Source organism: Jaculus jaculus, chromosome 3 (assembly GCF_020740685.1).
Source record: "Jaculus jaculus isolate mJacJac1 chromosome 3, mJacJac1.mat.Y.cur, whole genome shotgun sequence".
NCBI lineage: Eukaryota > Metazoa > Chordata > Mammalia > Rodentia > Dipodidae > Jaculus > Jaculus jaculus.
The window spans coordinates 82752651-82775258 of record NC_059104.1 but is presented as its reverse complement, the minus strand read 5'-3'; the positions used below and the strand labels follow the sequence as shown (position 1 = coordinate 82775258).

At 44.0% G+C, this 22608-nt stretch overlaps 1 protein-coding gene across 5 annotated transcripts in view; it reads left to right on the top strand.

The window, feature by feature from the left end:
* Fli1 (Fli-1 proto-oncogene, ETS transcription factor) overlaps positions 1 to 22608 on the top strand; it is a 132497-nt gene that overhangs the window by 63341 nt on the left and 46548 nt on the right. For all 5 annotated transcript variants that reach the window (XM_045145385.1, XM_045145387.1, XM_045145386.1 and 2 more), the window contains 2 exons: positions 11620 to 11831; positions 22439 to 22593. In XM_045145385.1, coding sequence (XP_045001320.1) covers positions 11620 to 11831; positions 22439 to 22593 — 367 coding nt within the window. The remainder of the gene's footprint in view (positions 1 to 11619; positions 11832 to 22438; positions 22594 to 22608) is intronic.

Here is a 22608-nt window from a genome sequence, read left to right as displayed (position 1 = left end):
ATGGGTTCAGAGGGTCCCCTTTTGTTCATACATCCCCATGGCTTCCTGTGATTCTGAGGACTCTGGTTGCCATGGTAACTGTCCCATGAGGAAATTGTATGATACGCTGTAGCTTCTAAGAACAGGAACTCAAGGGTTGGTTTTAGGAGCTGTCAGTGGCTTTGGGTTAGAAATGGTCACTAGGTATGACTGGCTTTGAAAACAGGACCAAGCTGGGATGGGAAGTGAGGATCAAAGCTTCATCAAAAATGCTTAACGCTCAGAGAACAGCAAGTTGGCAGGTGGTAGAGGTGTGCTGGGTGAGAGGAAGGGTTTCTGACTTTCCTATAATGCCAAGACATTTTATTCATCAGAACAATTGATTGTATAACTATTAGATGCCAGAAAATGGACAAGCAATGGGCTGAAAATATTGAGCAAGGTCAACATTGCTTCTCAGTTCAGGGAGCAGACAGCCATACTGAACTGATGAGAAGAAGGATGGGAAAGTTCCCATGATCTCACCCCAGGGAACCAATCACCTACATTCTCTTCTCTCCCCAGTGCTTAGAAAACAGGCAGAAAGCACATCTTCTTTACTGGTGGACAAGAATCTGTTTAGCCCCATGGGAGTCCAGGCTTTCAGATTTGAATGGATTCCCTCCCCTATTCTTTGTCACTCAAGGTCCTTTAGCTTATCCCTGCAGGCTCAAATTGAGGTCCTGATCCAAGTGCTAGACCAGACCCATATAGACTAAGCTGCAGGTGACTTACTTTTATTTTTAACTCTTTAGTTAGTTAATTAACTTTGTAGTTATGACATTTTTAAGTACAATTTTTTATTTGTTCCTATACCTCCTCTGACTCCTCACCTCCTCCTTCCCCCTGTATGTTCTCTCCTTATGTTTACATGTCACATATATCTTGCTGCTCATCCCTCCCTCCTCTTCCAGCTCATCTCTTCACATTCACTTTTGATGTGGATAAAACTTATAAACATCAAGGGGACTTCTTAGAGGCCTTTCCCTTAAGGGAAGGAATAAGAAGGTTCAGGACCTTTGTCCTTTTAACCTTGACTATAACAAACACTAGCAGAGCTGCTGAGGCAGGAGGGAGACTACTCTTGGCCTATGTTCCTACTCCTCAGCCCCATCACATTATGGTATTGGAAAGCCATTGTCTAGGTCAGGAACACATTCCAATATATAATACCCATGTGACACAGTCATCAGATCATCACCCTCTGTCCTGGAGCAGAGTTCTGGAGGACCCACAGTGACAACTGTTTATCCTTTAGTTGTTCTAGTATAGAACCAAGAGATGAGGAGCTCAGCTGTGAGATATTGTCTTAGTCTGTTTCCTATTGCTGTAATTGAAGACCATGACTAGGTGACTTATAAATCATAGAGGTTTATTTTACTCATGGTGCTGGAGTCTGGTGGGCCAGAGCATGTTAGCAGCATCTGCTAGGACCTTCTTGCTAGTGGGGACTCTGAAGAGTTCTAAGGTGGTGCAGGGTACAAGCCTGTTCAATTGTGTCTCTTTTCCTGTTCTGATGAAGTCACTAACTCAACCATAGGGTCCTAACTTTCATGACCTGATCTATTCCAGATTACTTCCAAAAGGACTCACTTCCAAGTACTATTCACATAAGACTCTTTAAGTTAAGTTCCAGCATGAGGTTTGGAGGAGACAAACACCAGGCCACAGAAGGCAGTATTATTCTAATTTTTGTTTATTTTTATTTATTGATTTGAGAGTGACAGACAGACAGAAAGAGACAGATAGGAAGAGAGAGAATGGGTGTGCCAGAGCCTCCAGCCACTGCAAATGAACTCCAGATGCGTGCGCTCCCTTGTGAATCTGGCTAACGTGGGTTCTGGGGAATTGAGCCTCGAACCAGGATCCTTAGACTTCACAGGCAAGTGTATAACCACTAAGCAATCTCTCCAGCCCAGAAGGCAGTATTATTCTAATATCTTTGTAAATCTCTCTCCCTTTCTTTCTGCATATGTGTGTGAATATGATGTGCATATATGTATGTATATATGTATTTTTGTGAGTGTTCATGTGTGTGTGTGAATTCAGGTGTGCCCATGGCTCAGCATGCATTGAAGGTTAGAGGACAACCTCAGATATCAGTCTTATCTTCCATCATTTGAGGCAGGGTCTCTAGTTCACTGCTGCAAATGCCAGGCTAGCTGGCCCACAAACTTCCAGGGATTCTCCTCTATCTACATCCCATCTCCCTATAAGAATTCTGGAATGAACAATATGTACCACTGAGTCTGGTTTTTACATGGTCCTGGGGGTCTGAATTCAGGTCATCATGTTGTACAACAGCACTTTATCCACTGAGCCATCTGGCCAGCCCAATATTCCAATATCTTACACAACTGGCACAGTCACCTGGCAGGAATCAGACAGAACAGAGTCCTACAGCAAAAGATTCTACTTCTGCTGATGTATCTTAGTGGCCGCCCTGAACTGCAGCCCACGTGAGCAGGACTTACCTGGGACATCTGAGATGTTCTGCAATGACTAGATGTTTCCTTTTCAACATGACCCTGTGCACCATCAATGTTTTGTTTAATCCTTCCTTCTATAGGCTTGACAGAACCATACACGAGAGCACAAGGAGGCCTCTCACCTAATCAGTCATCATACCACCCTCACCATGCCCCGTGCATGTGGCAGTGTGGGGTCCACTTAGCTCACTCTGTAATATGAAAGGATCACCTCCAAGATGGGCAAAGGGAAGGAATGATGCATAACAGGGCATTTCTGATCCTTCTGCTGTTTTCCATGTCATCAAAAAGAAGAAGACTTCAAAACAGTCATTCCCATTGCAAGGAAACAGGAAGTAAAACTGTACTGTAAAATTTTCTCTTCTTAAGGCTTAGATGAGTCTTGTATCCCCCTGCCTGTGAGTTTCCATATTCAGCACATTTTTTTTAGCAGTATAATAATTTTCTGTGGGAGGAGAATTTAACTTTGATCTTTAGAAGTTCCCTTTAAATGTGGTTACAATCAAAAAAGTGACTGTGGAAACTCAAAGTCAACAGACAAAGGTGCACACCCACCTCTGGGAGACCTGGACAAGCATCTTCTGGGAGGCCTGCACTTAGCCGAAGGCCACAACTCTGGATTGTGTTGGGTGACAAGTCACGAGAGAACTGAGAGATCTTGTTCTCTGAACTCATTTAAGCTCATTCCCTTAATTTATTAAACCTCATTAAATAAAGTACTTTCATCTGCAAGACTTCGCATTATTGCTGGGATCTTGGCTGGCCACCTTTCCCTGGGTCATCCACTGCAGAAGCCTGCTCCCCAGTAAATGAAGATTTGAGAAAGGGAGGATGTCTTAGTGTGTTTTTGCTGCTATAACACAGTGCCACAGACTATTTTAATAAGCAGACATTTGTTTAGCTATGGGTTCTGGAGATTGGAAAGTGCAAAGAAGTCAAGGGACCACATTTGATGAGGTATTTTCTTTCCTTCTGTAATACTGTCAGAAGGTTGAAGGAAAAGGGGAACAGGAGAGATAAGGGCAGGGGGGGAGAAGATAAAGGAAGGAGGGAGAGGAGAGGGAATAGACAAGAGCCTGAAGGAACATCAGAAGGGAACATTTCAATTCTGAGGAACCTAGTACAACAGACCTTTATGCCAATCTTGATTCCCCACCCCCCTTTTTTTAACTGTGTGAATCTAGAATGCATTTCAGTTTCTCTATCTTGTCAGTCATGGTGCCAATTCCTGCCACCCACTGTCAAAAAGACACAGAAAAGGATATCTCCCCTTACATTCTTTGAATATGGGTCCTCTTGGTTACAAAAGAATTGACTAACCCATCTAGTTAGATAAACCAAGTAGGGTGCTCAGGAGTCCTGTCTACTCCATGTTAAGGCTCCTCACTCAATCTGGAGACTGATGCTCACTGGCAGCCAGCAGCCACATCTTCTTAATGGCTAGGTATGTGGACTCTCCAGATAATTCCTCTTGGGCTGGTTTGGGCTTTCTTACCACATGGTGCTGATTCCCAAGGATCAGAGAGGCTCAGAAGATAATGAAAAGTAGGTAGAAGAATTTGTGCCTTTGATCAGCTAGCCTTTGAGATCATGGTTCAAGCACCCATAAAGTCTCTTCTGAGCTCAAGGGTGTGATGGATCAGTTTAGTTGTCAACTTGTTTGAAGTTCAAATCTCCATGGCAACATATCTCTGAGTCTTGTCTGTGAGGGTTTTTCCAGAAAAATTTTCTGAAGGTAGAAGACCTAACCTGAATGTGGGTGGTACTATCCCATGGGCTGTGGGTCTCAAGCTAAACAACTAAACAAAAAGGGGAAAGTGAACTGAGTATCAGCATTCACCTTTCTCTGCCTCCTGATTATGGAAATGATGTGACCAGAAGCCTCATACTCCTATTGCCCTGCCTTCCCACCATGATACCTGTATCACCCTGACTATAAGCCAAAATGGACTTTTACCTCCATAAATTGCCTCATGTCAAATATTTTGGTGACAACAAAGAGGAAAAATAACCAATACAAAGGAAAATAAACTCTGCCTCCTGACCGGGAGACAAAGACTAGAAATAATGAAGTGGTCCTTTGGGGAAAATACAACCATGTTTTGCTAATACTTGGTAACTGACAGATGTTTCCCACTTTCTTCTTTATTCCACTTTCCATTAAATTATCTCATCTTCTCCTTTCCCCTCTGGTCTCCAGGGAATGGAAATAATGGGCAAGGAATGGACACATGGTTAGTAACTAGTCCAAGAAGGAAGCAAAAGGCTTGACCTAGCTCATAGTGGCCACCCCTTCTTGGAATTTCAATGTGTCTTAAAATGACTCCTATTGCAGGCTGATGTTTCTCCATCTGCAAGCTTGCTGGGTTCTCAACGCAAAGAAGGCAGAGAGCTGTGTTCCTAAGAAAGTTGTCTGTACTTTGCATGCTCCAGGGTTAGCAAAAGAAGGGACTTCAGTTCATTATGCAAAGAATGTAATAAAAAGCCAAGCTCCTGTACTCCCCATGGTGACCTAGGGTAACGGATATGCCAGAGATTAGCTTTCCAGAGCACTGGTCTGGGAGCAGCTACATGGACCCCATGACCAAGAGCAGCAGCAGGGAACTTGGTGGAGATGGTTTTGACATTCCTTTTCCCCACTGCCTCGGGCAAAGCTCCTCCTGTTGTGACAAAACTCAAGGCAGGACAAAGGGAAAGAAGAGGGTTAATCTCATGGGAAATTAATGCTTCTTGGCCAGTCTTGGGTCATTCCCTGTGTTGGAAATGAAAATTCAGTGTGAGAATCAATGGAGTGAAGGGATGCTGTCATTTGGGACTTCTCTAGCACAGAGAACTATGAATCCTACTCATAAAACAACAGGTCAAAAGAATTTCTTTTGCATGTTCCTGGGTAGAATGGGAAGATCCTTCAAGAATTTTCTATGCCTTTCTTTGTCACTCTGGAGGCTTTTCCATGTCTGCTTTAGCTAAGATATTTGAGAATGCATTTGCTAAACCATCATTAATATTGGCGAGACCATTGTAAGGCAGTGCTCTGACTACACCCTCCATCACTCACCTGGCATGAAAAGCAACTGTGACTGAAACTAAGGAAAACAAGTTAGGGGCAAGATCTATAAATATAAAAAGAATGCATGTGTATACAAACACAATTATACATGTGTACGTGATGAAGTCTAGTATAACTGAAATCTTTATTAGTGAAACCACAGATACACATGTGGTACTCCTTACTTCTACTGAGTCTGTGTTGTGCACATAACAATATAAGCAGGTGCTAGCATTTACTCTTTCTGTTAATTTGGCCATGGTGCTATAGCCCTTGTTTGTAGGGCTAGTTAACAGAGCCCTCTCTCTACCACCTAGAGGCCCAAATTAGGAGCCAGACAGCAGAGCCTGCATGAAAAGAATGTTCCTGGAGTAAAAAGAATGCAAATGCAGAAGAGTGAAATAGATGGTGTTGAGAAAAAACAACATAATCTTGCATCAGATTCTAACTATTGTCACAAAACCTGATGATTCGAAACCTTGAAAAATGACTTTTTGTTTTGCTTTGCTTTTGTTTGGCTTGTTTTTTTTTTTCACCCAGAACCCAAGTCTTTATTACTAGTGCCTCCTGGACAGGTAAGATTTAGTGAACATCCAGCAAATATTTATAGCAGGGATTAATAGGATCATATTTCCTTCTGTTTCAGCCAAAGCCAAGACAAAAACTTTGCCATTGGTTTTAGGTCGGCATTGTAGGAAAGAATCCAGGGGAGGGGAACAGTGAGAGAAAGATAGAGGGTGCGGGAGAGAGAGGGAGAGAACTTATTCGGCAGGACAGGCAAGGTGCTCTAAGAACAAGCTGTCTCCACCATGACGAAAGCAAGAGGAAGAGAAACAGCAGACCTCAGACAACCATTGGCCTTGCTCAAGAGATAAGTAATGGGGCAGGAGGAAGACAAGCCAGATGTCCTTGAGCCTTTATGAATGGCAGCTTGATTTCCTTTTTTAGGGCTGTTTTTAAGGTTTGAAAATAATAGGGTAAGAATTAAGTACACTGTTTGGAAAATTACCATCCATAGGCAAGGAGTTAAATAAGGTTCAGATTTAGCTTTTTGCTCAGCAGTATTTTTTTGCTCAAAAGTGTTGGCCAAACACTTCTACTGAACTTACTCAAATACCTACTAAATAGTCCATGTGTTGAATGTCTTACATTCTGGGCCCTGGGATGGTTGTTGGGGCAAGCCCCAGTGAGAAGACAAGATATACCTGCTGTCATGGCTCTCACATACTAATTTCTACATGGATAAAAAATAATTTCAAAAAAAATACTTTCAAACATGCAAAATTGAACAAAAGTTGGTAATTAAGAGTGAAGGGGTTTTCCCATTAATTAATTCACTATCTGATTAATGAGTCTGTCAGAAATAGTTAACTTATTACCAACTAGATACCAGGTACTACTCTTAAGCATTATAAGGGATGGCTTGAAAACACTGATATTGTAATGTAACCTGAGGGTTGAAGTATAATAATCAAAAAATAAATATGCTTCTGGGACCACAGGCAATGACAAAGACTGTGGTGATCTGGTTTGAGATGCCTAAGATGATCCAGGGTGATTGTGGCTATATATGATGACTGCAGTCCTGGAGAGAACATGGTTTAGTCCACTAGAAAGTGTCAGAAGGGCTCTCCAAGTAGAGGGCGTTGTGCCTAGTATTGAAGGTGTATTTAATGTCCATGAAGGGTAATGCTATTATAGGTACAACAGTAGTTTAAGAGAAAGGTAGGGGTTTTTGAGAGTATACAGGGATTTTTTTTCTTGGAATGGCTAACTGGTCTCCAATACTTGACTTATTTCACATTCTTATGGGGTGGGGGCACTGTCTGATCCTCTTGAGCCTGGTATCTGCCAGAATTAGTCAGGGTTTCACAGAGAACTAGGACCAATATAAGTGTGATGGCTAGTGGATAAATAGATTATGGATAGACTTATTAGGGAATTTGGTGCACATGATTATGAATATGAAGCCTTCTTCATATTCATAGATATTCTCTCTGTAAACTAGAGATCCAGGGGCCAATGCAGTAGCTTAGTCCAAACTCAAAGGCCTGATAACCCAGGGTACTGCTGGTGAAATCCTTGGAGTATCCAGAGAACCCAGGTCTTTATGACATCGTGAAGCAAAAGAAGAGAATTGTTCCAGCCCCAGGAGAGCAAGTATATTTTTCTGTCCTCAGGCAACAAGTCTTTTGAGTAACCAACATGGGGTTAGAGAAGGCATATTCTGGCTCTATCTGGTCCCCTTCTACCACAGCCTTCCCAATCATTCTCAAGTCACCTTCTGGCATAGGCTTGTATTTAGTTCTTTTAAAGAAGGGATTCAATGGAGGGTGGATTTGGGAGGGGGAAAATAGGGATAGCAGGAGGGTATTATCATGGTTTATTGTCTATACTGGTACAAGTTGTCAATAAAAAGTTTTAAATAACACAGAAAAACTTCTAAGTATTCACTGTGCTCCAAGAACTTTGAGTACATGGTTAGTTTACTCAGATCTCTTCATTTTATCCTCACTCACAATCTTCCAGGTTAGGGACTATTACCATCCCCAAGCTACAGAGGAGAAAATACAGTTCTACAGCATAAGGAACTTGAATTGGGGGCTGGAGGAATGGCTTAGAAGTTAATGTGTTTGCATGCAAAGCCAAAGGACCCATGTTCGATTACTCAGGACCCACGTTAGCTAGATGCACAAGGGGGCACACACATCTGGAGTTCATTTGCAGTGGCTAGAGGCCCTTGTGCACCCATTCTCTCTCTCTCTCTCTCTCTCTCTCTCTCTCTCTCTCTCTCTCTCTCTCTGTGTGTGTGTGTGTGTGTGTGTGTGTGTGTGTGTGTGTGTGTGTGTCTCCCTCTTTCTCTGTCAAATAAATAAATAAAATATTTTTTAAAAAGAAATTGAATTGGAAAACTAAGTATCCCAGCTGGGCATTTAAAAGCCCAAGGGAGCTGGGTGTGGTGGTGCACGCCTTTAATCCCAGCACTCGGGAGGCAGAGGTAGGAGGATCGCCGTGAGTTCAAGGCCACCCTGAGACTACAGAGTGAATTCCAAGTCAGCCTGAGCTAAAGTGAGACCCTACCTCGAAAAATAAAAATATAAAAAGCCCAAGGGACTTGGATGGTATTTTCCTAGAAGTTTGTTTAGAATAAGGAATACCCCATGCTCTTTACAAATAACAAAAACTGACTGTCCAGGTAGATGGACAAGAAGGGGAGCTGTCAGTCAAAGGACTCTCAAACTCCAAATATGGAAGTATACATGAGTAGGGTATGTTGAGTACAGCCAAGGTAACAGAACTATAGAGAGGTTGTAGAAATTGAAGGATAGGAACTCATGAATTGTTAGGTGGACAAATAGGGAGAATCTGAGTTCTTGGAAAAAAGTTGCTTGGAATATGTCTGCCTTGGTAGATAATCAGTGAGCTCTTGGAGCAAGGCGTATGGCTGGGTGGCAGCAGTATTCTCATCCTTTTGGGGAATATGCATGGGGATTGCATGAGGTAAGCAGGTGGAAGAGTGCCACCTGGGTGGACAGATCTATACACATGTGTGGTCAGAGACTCAGAAGTGTGGAGTTGTGGGGTTGAATGAAGGTATTCTCCTCCTGTGACATTGCCACTTGACTGAAGTTTCCTTTGTGAATTATACTCTAAAGGACACTTCTGTTCCAAAATGAGTTCCAACCCATTCTGTGCCCTTGCAGCATTTCTGTGTTGTTCCATAATAAAGTTTTTTTCTCACTGTACACTGCTCATGTCCTTAAGAAGCCTCTTCAAGGTCTTGCCTCCAGAGCCCTTGATTCCCCACTTGTTCTCTGCTGCAGCCTATTTGCTATGAATCTTGGTTGTGCCACTTGTGTGCTCCTTATGCCTGCCAATCACGCCTTCTCTTGCTTTGTGGACTATCTGCTTTCATGATAATGATACAGGGACTCTGTCTTCCACAGCATTCCTATGTCTGGTTCTTCTTCACAGAGTCCTTTCTTTGCCTCTGCTGTTCCATTGCATTTTCCCCTAAACACGAGAAGTGAGGTGAAAGAAATTATTTCATTGGAATCTCCAAGATTCACTCATGATTAGCCAGGAATGTAAGCTACTGTTCACAGCAGAACACTTACTTAAAGGTTATCTCTTCTTACAATAGAACTAAGTGAGCTGTTTTACCTTTATTATTCAAAGGGCTCTGGTGGGCCTTGGGTGGTATCCAAGAAATATCAAAACTTCCTGTTCAGCCCCTCAAAAGTCTATAATGTCACACTTTTCAACTTGGAGCCATAATAGTTTGTGCTCAAGTAACAGTTCAAATTTGTTTGGGATATGGAGCCAGGGTGAGTCCTAGCTGAAATGGAGAATGCATTTAATAGCTGAAAGACAAAGTTTTCCTCTGAGCTGCAAGCATTTCAGCAGGCTTTAGTGTGGAGTACACACAGGCATATGGAGAGGGTGTCATGTGGGACACATTCATGGCAGCAATATGAATTATGTGGGAAGGTAGGCAAACATCAGACTTAAGAGGAGCTGTTCATTTACTCTCTGCTTAACTAAAAGCAATGTCTACATTTTATAGAGCAGCCATAATAATATTCTGTAGACAGAGTGGCTTAAACATCAGAAATGTATTTGTTCACAGTTCTGGGTGCTAGAAACCCAAAGTTAGGGTGCCAGCAGGACTGACTTCTGAGACTTCTTCCCTGGCTGTTCAGACAAGTATATTTCCCTATATCCCCTCAAGGTCATGTGTCTTCTGTGCATGTGCAACCCTGGCTGGTGTGTGTGTTTATGTGTGTATGAAATCTTTTTGTATTATAATGATTAACCCAAATTGGATTAGGATGCACCCTCATTTCTGTTCAGTCACAGCTTTAAAGGTCATATCCCCAAATATAGTCCAAGCCTAAGGTGATTAGGACTTTGACATGAATTTGAGAGAGAGTATAACTCAGCATACAATGGATTCCCAAAGGAATCATTGTTGAGGCACTAGTCATTATTATTGCTAGTATTTATTATCTCTCTGGGCTAAAGTTAAATGAATTTTCTTGTATTAGTGCATTTTTTTCTGAAAAATCATATAGAATCTTATAGACTATAAATCAATTATAAATCAAAAAATAAATCATTGCTAGCATTTCTTCTGAAGTGATCAACTAAACAATAAATATTAAAGTGACCAACTTAATGTTGTGTACTACATGGATACAATGAATGCTGTACCTCAGTTCATGACCTTGAATGCTAAGTGATGAAGATTAAATGTGATTGGGAATAATGAGAGGATCTTTTTCTCTGCTATGATTGGCATAGTCTCTGGAAAGAGCAAAGCTCCCTTTCTCAATCCATGACCTTAAAGGTCACACCTGAGACACATGAGACAGTGTGATGAGGAGGACCACAGCCTCTCACAGAGCTCTTACACTGACTGCCATCTCCCACCTTCTTTGTCTGGACCACCAAGACACATCCATGTATGCTGGACCACACTCAGGACACTGCTGAGAATTCTTGCTGGACACCTGGACCAGTACAGCCCACCAAGCAACTTGGTGAAAGAGCTGTCGGTACTCCTGTTTACAGATTACAACCCCTCTTGAGATAGACAACCTCTCTTGTGGGTCTTCATGGCCTCACTTGTATGTAAACACTCCTTCTCATCTTTACCCCCACAGCTTGACTATCCCACACAGCTAGTAAATTGTGTTGCTGTTTATAAGCTGAACCACACTCCAAAACCGTGTGCCATGATGTGTACCATGATTTCTGTCCTCCCTCCTCCCGCTCTCCTGGCCTACCCAGTCAACAAACGAAGACACTTCTATGGCTCTTCTGCTCTTTTTCCACTTCCTAGATCCCTATCCTCTGCCAGGGTCACCTACAGGGAACTCCCTAAGTTTGCAAATGGGCAGCTTGTATGTGTGTGGGGGGTGGTCTGTGTTTCAGTCACAGAGGCCATGGCATAGTTTGGATTTCTGAGCACCCCTAGGCCACCTTGTCAGCATAAAGGGAGAGTGTTCCTGGCCTGAGTGAGGAATGACACTGGGTTTTCTTTCTTCTCTGGCCTTGCAGGAGGCTCTGTCGGTGGTGAGTGACGACCAGTCCCTCTTTGATTCAGCATACGGAGCAACAGCCCATCTCCCCAAGGCAGATATGACTGCTTCGGGGAGTCCAGACTACGGGCAGCCCCACAAAATCAACCCCCTGCCACCACAGCAGGAATGGATCAACCAGCCTGTGAGGGTCAATGTCAAGCGGGAGTATGACCACATGAATGGATCCAGGTAAGCCTGCCTGATCAGACCTAAATGGGCTGGGGAAACACCAGGCACACATTGTCCCAGGCCACCCTATCATGGAGAAATAAACCAACTGGCTTCTAGCTTTGAGGCTTGCAGAAAATGGGGCTCTGGTAGCAGGCCACAGAGCATATGTCAGTCTCTAAGGATGTGAGGCAAAAGGGATCCACAGAACCAAAGGCTGAGAGTAAAGTAGTGCCAGCTTCCAGATGAAGCTCACAGAGACCAAGAGAGGACCAGACCCCGATAGACCATGCAGACATTCATGAACACTTGTTTAGCGTAAGGCCAAAGACCAGGACCACCCACTCTGTGGTATTACCTAGCAGAAGGATGCTCCTCCCTGACCTGTTGAAGATTGGAATCTTTCATGGTGGAATTCACCAGAGCAAAAATGACACAACCATCCATCTAGTAAAAGTGTAGGAGCATGTGAAAGTGGACAAGTAGATGGGCTCACTGTGCCCAGAAGCAAGTATCACACCTGAGAAGTATACATGAAGGAGATCAGTAGAAGTGCTCAAGACAGGTTAGACTCTGCTTGTAAGACTGGAGAGACGAAAACCACCAAAGCAAGAAGCCTTATCTAGAGGACTGGTAGCCTAACTTTCAGGTCCTGCCTCCACATTTTAGTCAAATTATCTAAATCTTACCAGCTTCCTCCTGTTTAATCCAGGGCTGGAATATATACTCCTTCACAGGCTTAGCAAACTCTGCTAGTGCAGGAATAGTGTCTAGGATTTAAAAGTAACAATGGCCACTATGTGCAGAGACTTGAAAGAGCAAACACCAGTCTTATTCATTATCTGATAATTCCCAGTGGATTGCCAGATATCCACTGAGCTTGAAGTACAAGGAGACAAAGATAAAGAGAAAAATGGAGCACTGATTGAGAGGTTAAAAAACTAAGCCACTTTTTCTAAGGTGGAAACAAACTTTAAGGACAGGCATGACATAGAACATCATCAGAACTTTGATTTAGGGTTGATAAGGTAGCAGCATTGTCTGCAGGATAGAAAAGTCAGACATATAAGTTACTGAAGTATCCTAAATTATAAAAAGAAAACATAAAGTTGTGGACTAAATGACAATAATGATTGAGGAAATAAAAAGGAACAATGTATAAGGGACATATCAAAAAATAATTACCAGGGCTTAGGCTGAATAAACACTGAAGCAGGGAAGGTGAGAGGAAAGAATCAGGCTGAGTCGGAATGTTCAGAAGGATATATCTGTGAGCAGCTATAGGTAGGTGGGGAAGAGAGATGTCAATGTTTCTTTTGGGTCTGGTTATGAGCAAGTGGTCCATCCTCCAGATAAAAATGCCTACTAGTTTTTGGAAACCAAAGCTTGGTAGGATTTAGGGCTGGAATTGAGACTTGGACATCATCTCTACAGAGTTTTAAGTAGGCAAGTGAGTCACGGAGGAAACAAGTTCAGGGAGACAAGAGAGGAGGGAGGAAGAAGGCAGCCAGAGGAGGCTGAGAGTAAGAGATCCTCCACACAGCCACTGCAGACCTGCCTTTGGGAACCCCTGCCCTTCAGTTCCACTAACTAAAACCAGGGACTGGGGCCTCAGCCATTTTCCCAGAGCCAGACATTATGAAAACTCACGGTTTCTGAGGTAAGAACCCCTCAATGGCATTTTTTCTGCAGAATGTCAACAGTGTAGTGATTTCTACAAGTCTAGTTTCAGGGCAGTTTGTGGAACACATTTTTCTTAGTCACTTATCACTTGTTCCCAAACACTGTCATAGGAGGTTGACATTATAACCCCACTACTACATAGAAAGAAGGCCAAGCTGGTATTTCCTCAGGTTTTCTAATTCCATGGGCATCTTCCTGTCCTACCCCTGCAGCCTGTCACTCACAGTTTTTTCACCATAGTTTCATTTCTGCCATCACCTGCCAGTGCGGAAGCTATTCAGAAATGCTTCCCAAATTACCCTGGCCACAGGAATTCAGATTCTTGTTGAAAGGCCAGAACCCAGCACATCTGGAAAGTCTATGGTCCACTTCAGCGTCAATCCAGCCACTTCTCATCCCCACAACCTCCAGATCCTGTTCTCTCATAGTCTTCTTGCCTTTCTGAGGTCTGTTCTCCAGACAACCTGTAGCTAGAAACATTCTCTCAAGACCCTCCTCTTAAGAACCCTTTAGACTACAACAAAGCTTGAAGTTGTTAGCCTGGCCCCGCCAATTCTTCACATCCTCCCTTGCTCATTCCTCCCTCCACTGCCACCAAACAAAGCTGTTCCTGGGTCTCTTGCACACCATCTCCTCAGCACCTCTTTCCCAACTTACTTTTTTCTAGGACATTCCTCCTTCCTCTACTTGCATCACTCTCTTCTTCCTGAGTTCCAGGTCTTAGCCGTTACTCATCTCTTCAGAGGCCTGAACCCCCCAATTTAAAGCAGCATCTCATCCATAGTCTACCTTGGTTGGATTGCCCTTTGTTCTTGCCACTCCACTGTGGAACAGGGATTTTGTTCACTGTAATGCTTGGCACATATTGGTCAATCAATACATAGTTGTTAATGAATGCACATATAAGCATACTCACAGGTGAAGTTATTTGTTTAAGGTCATGCAATTAAAAGTTGAGTTTCTCTTACCTGAAACGTTTGGGATGCATTTCAGATTTTAGATATATTTTTCAAATGTTTATGCCAGCACCTGCTAGTGTGGAGATCCCAGAGTCACATAATGAGGTATCCTGGGGACTTGGGCCAAAGTCTAACCATGCACTTCACTTGTTTCATGTGCACATGACACACACACAGTCTGATGATAACATGTGATATTTTAGTGAGATCAGGTATGGAATTTTCCACCTATGGAAATCTTGGCACTCATAATGGTTCAAATTTGGGGCCATTTCAGACACAGATTTTCAGGATAGGTATGCTTGACCTATACCTGATGATCAAGTCAGAACAGAGCCCCAGTTCCTTGGAGTTTGTTCCCCATGCCTGGGAGCCTGAGCTGGTGCTCAGTAAGCCTCCTTCCTTGAGGACTCTTGGACCCTCTAGGATACAAATCTGAGCTAAATGGGTCCTCCAAGGAAACTGATTTTCATGACCCATTTTCCTACTTGTACTTGGGTTCAGTCACACATGCCTGCTGGAGGAGGTCTGTGTGAATACTGCCATGAGCTGGCTAGATGTTTACCTGGCTTTGGTTCACAAAGAATTTTCAGCTTCTGGTTCACCTGGCTTGACTCAGAGCTGTGGCAGGTGACAAAGTAGGTTCAGAAAGACTGAAGATTCCTCACCCACCCTGCCAAACAAAGACAGCCTAGTAAGCTCTCAGAACCACGTAGGTTAGGCACAGCCATGGCCTGCACCTAATAGTTGCTTGTACATAAGGGACACTGCGGAGCCAGCCCTGAGCAAGGATCTTCAGAAAGATGTTTTACTTCAGGTGGAATTATGTCCAATCCCCTTGTTTAATGCAAAGGAAATGATAAGAAGGCATAAATACCAGCCCATTAAAATTCCTCATCTGTTAAAAATATTTTTATTTATTTATTTCAAGCAGAGAGACATAGAGAAAAGAGAGACAAAGTGAATGGGCATGACATGGCCTCCAGCCACTGCAAACAATGCCACTTTGTACATCTGGCTTCATGTGGATACTGGGGAACTGAACCTAGGTAGTTAAGCTTTTCAGGCAACTGCCTTAACCGCTAAGCCATCTCTCCAGCCTTAGGTGATATCTTTAAATAACTGGTAACTTTTGGGGGAGATGGAAAACAAATCAGGATATACAACTTGGGTGCTTATGGCTCATGGGCCACCCACCCAGTGCTCTGATACAATAGCCACTATCTCTGTGTTGCTACTGAGCCATGGAAATTTGGCAAGTCTACAACTGAAATGTGCTCTATATGTAACATACTGGATGGAGAAGATAGTAACAAGAAAATAAGACATTTCATTGACTGTTGATTATGTTGAAATGATTAACTTTTGAATACATTATCATATTAATATATGTTACTATATTATTCAAATTTGCTTCACAGTTACTTATTTTTGAAGCAGGATTGAATTCAAACCCAGGCTGACCTGGAACTCAGTCTATAGCCCAGCCTGCTCTCCCACTCATGGCAATCATTTTGTCTTAGCCTACCAAGAGCTTGGATCAAAGGCATGAGCCACCTTACCCAGCTCTGTTTTTTTTTTTTTTAATATAGCTACTAGAAAGTCTTCTTTAATATTTATTTATTAATTCATTTGAGAGAAAGAGAAAGAGAAAGAGAAAAAGAAAGAGGCACACAAAGAGAGAAAATGGGCACACCAGGGCCTCTAGCCACTGCAAACAAACTCCAAACACATGTTCCACCTTGTGCATCTGGCTCACGTGGGTCCTAGGGAATTGAACCTGGGTACTTAGGCTTTGCAGGCAAGCACCTTAACCACTAAGCAATCTTTCCAGCCTCCACCTTTTCAAATTGTTTTTATTTTATTTTGATTTATTTATTTGAGAGAGAAAGGGAGAATGGGTGCACCAGGGCCTCCAGCCACTGCAACCAAACTTCAGATGCATGTGTCATCTTGTGCATCTGGCTTACATGGGTCCTGGGGAATCAAACCAAGGTCCTTTGGGTTTGCAGACGAGCATCTTAACCGCTAATCCATCTCTCCAGCCACAGCCTCCTTTTTTAAAAAAAATTATTTATTTGTTTGCGAGAGGCAGAGAGAAAGAGACAAATAGAGAGAGAGAGATTGGGCATGCCAGGGCCTCTAGCCACTGCAAACAAACTCCAGACACATTTGCCACCTTGTGCACCTGGCTCTCGTGAGTCCTGAGGAACAGGAAGTTTTAAGAGCTGTGCGTGGTTCACATATGTGACTCACAATCTGTTTGGATTGAGTAGTGCCAGGTCCGAATGTTTCAGACTGCCCTGGGGTTCACAGTGCATTCCCATCACATTCTTTGGTAAGCATGCATTTTTGAGTTACTTCTTCATGCTTATTGGAGGCCCCATAGATGTTTGTGTCTCTAGCATGAAGGAGGTACTCCATGTGCCTGAAGCTGCAATGCTCTCTTGCTTTTATCCCAGCAGCAAGGCATCTGGACCAGGGGCAAAGGGTCAAGTGAAGGGACTAAGGTCTGAGGAGTCGGAGCTGGTCTGGGTTGCCCATTTTGTGGGAGGCTTGCACTGTCTCCCTTCCCATCTTCCTGTTGTGGTTGAATCTGGTAGTCTGGACGCCCTCGAATCAGCATGGTCCATAGGTTCTGTGTCAGATATAAGCTGTGGTCTGCAAATTACTCTCAGTTATATCCTGTCTCAGCCATGGAGATTGGAAAAAATATCCCTTGAAAGAAAGACAGGGTTTGAGGAGATAGAAACACAAAGCTTGCCTTTGGTACCTGGCTGAGCTCACTGTCCTAAGACTTACTGGATTGGCCTGCAGCATCAGGAGGAGTTAGGTAGCCTGAGACTCACGTACATCACTCAGAAAGATCAACCTTCTAGACCCTATAACTTGTGCCTCTCTAGTGCCCTCAGAAATTCCTACACCCTGAACCTTGCTGGGGAAAACAGGCCACACACCACCTGTGTGGGAAGTAGCACTCGGGATTCTGGAAGTATGCTCAGCATCTACTGTATACAGAGATGAAGTAGATAGTGGGTGAGGGTGATGGCTTCTTTATGCTTTTTTCTTTCCTTGAAATTTGCTTTTAGTTTATTGCATTCCCTTTTCAAAACCAACAAATCACATCAATACATGGAACTTACAGACATCCCAAGGGCAAGACAGACTACTTCATTGTGCAGGGTTCATGCTATGTGGAAGGTGATGGATCTTAAAGCAACCACATGGCTTGGGAAGCCCTCGTGCCTTTTCGATTTCTGTGTGGGTGCTCTATGGATCTGATGTTCAGTTGAAAGGGAAGGTACTTTGGAAGGGGTGAAGTCTTTGAAATTCCCTTTTATCACAACTCCCAGGATTTCACACCTTAAGATGCTTAAAAGCTTGAAAGTTCTTTTGGGAACCATTAGCAGTCTTTTTAAAGCAACGTTCTCTAAACATAAACAGAAGCAGAGAAGTGAGGATCTTATGTATATTACTGTGACCTGCTATTCCATGGTCTTCCCCAGCCCTAAGATAGAGATGCTTTGAGTTATACTCTTGAGCCCTGCTTTATTGTGGCAGCCCCTGGCTGTCTTGTCACCTGTCCCAGTACAGTCAGCTGCCTTTGGGCCCCAAGCCCTTGCTAGCTGCAAATGCAGGTCTCAATACAAATTAGCAGTAGTGTGGGCAAGCTGAATGAATGGGCAAACCTCTTCCCCAGCCTGGGCTCCCCGCCTCCCCTCCCTCTTGTTTTCCTCGAGCCCTCTTCACAGGCGCCAGCTGCCTCATTAAAGAGCAGCCTTTATGCTGGGCTTCACCTGGACCCACCCTGAGCAGTGGCCACAGAGCCCTGGCTGCACTGCTTGATGGAGGCACAAAGGACGGAGGCAAGTCAGCAGGCAAGCAGGCAAACCACTGAGGTATGGCTTTATTTTTTTATGCCATGAACTATAGTGAAGGCAAGCTGGACAAAGGTTCTCCGTGAGTATTAGGGCTTCTCTCTGTCTAAGAACTTCTCTTTGCAGGTCCTAAAGCAATGGTCTAGAGACCAAGGACATAGCCTTATTCCAAAGAAGAACACATTTAAGAGAAGGCCAGGCATTGTGCAGCCAGGCTTGTCACATGACCCTAGAGCACAGATAGAGGCTGGGGGGGAGAACTGTGGGATAGGCGCTGCCCACTAGCTGCCAGTAGGACTGCCGTCAATGGAACTCAGAGAGGCCCCCATTCCTCTGCACCCACCTCCCTGCCATGCTCACGGCTCCCTCCTTATGGGGTCACCATCACCAAGGCTTTTTTCCTGGTGTCCCATATTTTTAGGTTTTTTTTTTTTTCCCCCTACTCCTGGCAGCAGGGGCCAACCATGAGTACAATACATGGCCACAATCTATAAAGACCCTCTGCTTTTGGTGGTTCTGAGGTTCTGACCTCTCTGCATAACAAGAAGCCAGTTTTTAACCAGAAATCTTGAGGCCTGGCTTGTGTAAAAAAAAAAAAAAATGAAAGAGAGAAAGGAAGGAAGGAAAGAAGGAAGGAAGGAAGGAAGGAAGGAAGGAAGGAAGGAAGGAAGGAAGGGGAAGAGGAAGAGGAAGAAAAGGAAAGGAAAGGAAAGGAAAGGAAAGGAAAGGAAAGGAAAGGAAAGGAAAGGAAAGGAAAGGAAAGGAAAGGAAAGGAAAGGAAAAGTTCTTCAAAATTCATCTCAATACTCTTAAAGGGACTGAGCCCTTGGAAAAGATGTCTCCTCTTCTGCAGTACCCTGTCCCAGCTGTCTGGTTCTGGGCACCCTCAGGGGAAGTGTGTGTTCAGTCAACCCCACCCTCCCCAACAGTGGACCCCCAGCCAATGAAAACCTTGCTGTTTTGGTTGCAGTCCAACCTAGTCCTCCAAGCTTTCCTGGCACTTGAGCTCTTTCTTGTCTGATGAGGATCTGGGGAAGCAACCAGACTAGTGAAGTGTGTATATGTCTAAATGCACATGTATGGCCATGTGTAATGGGGTGTGTGCACTTCTGTAAGTCAGTATACACACGTGTGTGTGTGCCAGCCTGTGAACATCTACATGCATGCCTGTAGGTATTGCATGTATGTTGGTGGTACAGTGTGTATTATTGTGCAATATTATTATATGATGGAGTGTGTATACTAGTATGGGTTGTATGTGTTTTGTGGACATGCACACTTGTGCATACTTATATTGTGTGTGTAGATGTATGGTGGGCCATGGATGTATGTGTGTATATGTGCACATGTATTGTGTAGTGGGATGTAGTGAATGTGTGCATTGTGGAGTGCATAGGCACATATGTACACATTAACATTGTGTATGTTGTATTTCTGGTAATGTCTGGGAGTGTAGTGAAGTGTTTGTGTGTATGTGTATGCACGCAGTCATCTGTGAATGTCTGCATTGCGTGTGTGTTGTTTGTGGTGAGTGCACATGCTCGTGTGTGAGTGTGCATGTGTACACTCGCCATGGAGTGGGTGGGAAGCCGGGTGCTCCCGCCAGCTCAGCTCAGACGCAGGCACCAGCGTCTGACTGGGGCTGCTTCATCTCAGGCCAAGTCCTTCAACAGCAGAAGCCAAAGGGCCAAGCACTGGTGAAAAGCCTGATGTGCTACTGCCTCCCTTCCGACTGCCATGGGGACATTAAACCTTCAACAATCTGGAACTCTGACGGCTAGTTCTTGGTTCTCTGCCTGGAAAAACAGTAGGCGAATAGTAAAACCTTAAATTCTAACATGTGTAAGTTATACATCTTATTTTCATTTTCAGCCCATGTTCTCCTCTGTAAGACATCAGGAAAAAATTACTGTCTGACTTCTAATATCTCAGTGGAGCATTTATCTCCCAGCTATGATAAGTGATCTTCAATATTTTTTCCTTTCATATTAAGAAACAAATTCATTTAATTTTCTTTATTGAATGTGCTCTGGCCTCCCAGCCCTCCCTGAGTCTGGGGAACCCTAGACCATTCTCCCTCCTTCAGGGCTGGCGACTCTCTCCCGCTGTGGGGATGGGTGGGTTCCTGTCAACAAGACCCTGTTCTTTAAGGTCCCTCAGTGGTCTTGTCCATTCCTGCCCACAACAGAGTAACAAAGGGCAGGGGCAAGGCCTGAAGAATGTCTGGAGAGGTTAGTGGTGCAGAGCTGGCAGACTGTAACCTGAACCTTGTCTGACCTCCTTGGTCTGAAGGCCTGGTTTAGAGAGCTCAAGAGAACTGGCTGTTTCCCAGGCTGCCAGAAAGATACTTACTGCTCGGCATAACCACACTGTAGCCCCTCCTGGGCCTTCCAGGGATCTCCAAGGGTCTTGTTGCTGGACAGTCTGAGCAGAAATTATGCAGAGAAGAATGCCATCAGCCCCAGGCACACTGGGAGCTCCCTAATGCTGGACTGTGGAAAGTGAGGGATGTAAGAAGTATGCTGCTCTGAGATACCAGGTGGCTGCAGAGTATGACAGTTCAGCTCGCCAGCCTATTAATCACTCATTACCAATGTTATAGAATACCAGATACAAAAATACTATAGAATACCAGATACAAACTGTGTTGTTGGAGCCCCAGTTGGGTGTATGCTTTTTTGTTTGTGCATTTCCATGTTGTTTCCTTTGTGAACTTGGTGCTCAACACAGCACATTGCTTTGAAAGTCCTAACCTATCAAGTTATGATTGATGTTCCTGAGTTCCTTTCCTCTTCCATGAAGCACCCAACTCTCCTGCATGAGGACTTTAACGTGGAAAATGCTAGCAATGGCGATCTGAGTCCTATGTCTACTTTTACTCACTGTGGAACATTTGGCCAGTTGTTATGCACCTGTTTTCATAACCACAAAATGGAAGTATTTAGGCCTAGGGAGATGGCTAAGTCACCTGAGTCTGATCCCCATCACTCAGGTAAAAATATCAGGTGTGATAGTACATACCTGTAATCCCAGCTCTAGGGGGACAGAGACAGGGAGATCTCTGGGGCTCTTTGTTCCCTCAGTCTAGCCTAATTGGAGAACTCCAGCCCAATGAGAGATTGTGTTCCCCCAAAAGATGGATAATGTTCCCGAGGATGACACCCAAGTTTACTCTCCAGTCTTGGCACACAGTGTATGTATACCCACACTCCCCCATGTGCACACACATACACACATGCATTAAAAGAGACGAGGCAGTAACCCTTGCTCTGTGTATCTGTAAGGGTTATTGGTAAATTCAAGTAAAGCAGTCATATAAATATGTTAAAATGCTATATTGCAATAGAAACAGCTGGATGAGGTCCAGAGGAAAGTAATAACTCCATCTCAAGAAGTAGTATGGAGGGCTGGAGAGATGGCTTAGCGGTTAAGCACATGCCTGTGAAGCCTAAAGACCCTGGTTCGAGGCTTGATTCCCCAGGACCTACATAAGCCAGATGCACAAGATGATGCATGCATCTGGAGTTCATTTGCAGTGGCTGGAGACCCTGGTGCACCCATTCTCTCTCTGTCTTTCTCCCTCTTTCTCTCTTTGTCTATAACTCTCAAATAAAAAATAAAAATAAATAACTTAAAAAAAAAGAAATAGTATGGATGGCAGAGGCAGGGTCCAAGCCAAGCTAACTGCTTTATGGTGTGACAAGTCCTATAACCAAGGCAGACCCAAAGTGCTGTGGGATTGTGGACGAGGTGTGTCTGGGAACACCAGTGAGTATGAAGGAGTGTAAGGAGAGTAGGTTGCGGAGAGTGTGGCTAAGGCTGCAACCTTCCATTAGGCAGGGAGGCCATAGGTCATCCAGAGAAGTTCAGGAAGGGCTTACCATATGTTCTTAAGTCTTGTGATTATAGTACTAGGCCGAAATGTACAGAGAGCTCTGGTGCCATTGCGGAGGATGGAAACAGGACTTCTTCATTGTCATCATCTTTATGCCAAGTGGGCTCAGTGGTGTCTCTATGGGTGCCTGAGTAATTAGCTCATCTTCAGAGCCTCAGGCAAACTGTCGCCATCAGTGATGACTCCTTTTCTCTTTGTTTTCTCTCACTCCAGGGAGTCTCCAGTGGACTGCAGTGTCAGCAAATGCAGCAAGCTCGTGGGTGGAGGCGAGTCCAATCCCATGAACTACAACAGTTATATGGATGAGAAGAATGGTCCTCCTCCCCCCAACATGACCACCAATGAGCGGAGAGTCATTGTGCCTGCAGGTACCTTGGGAAACA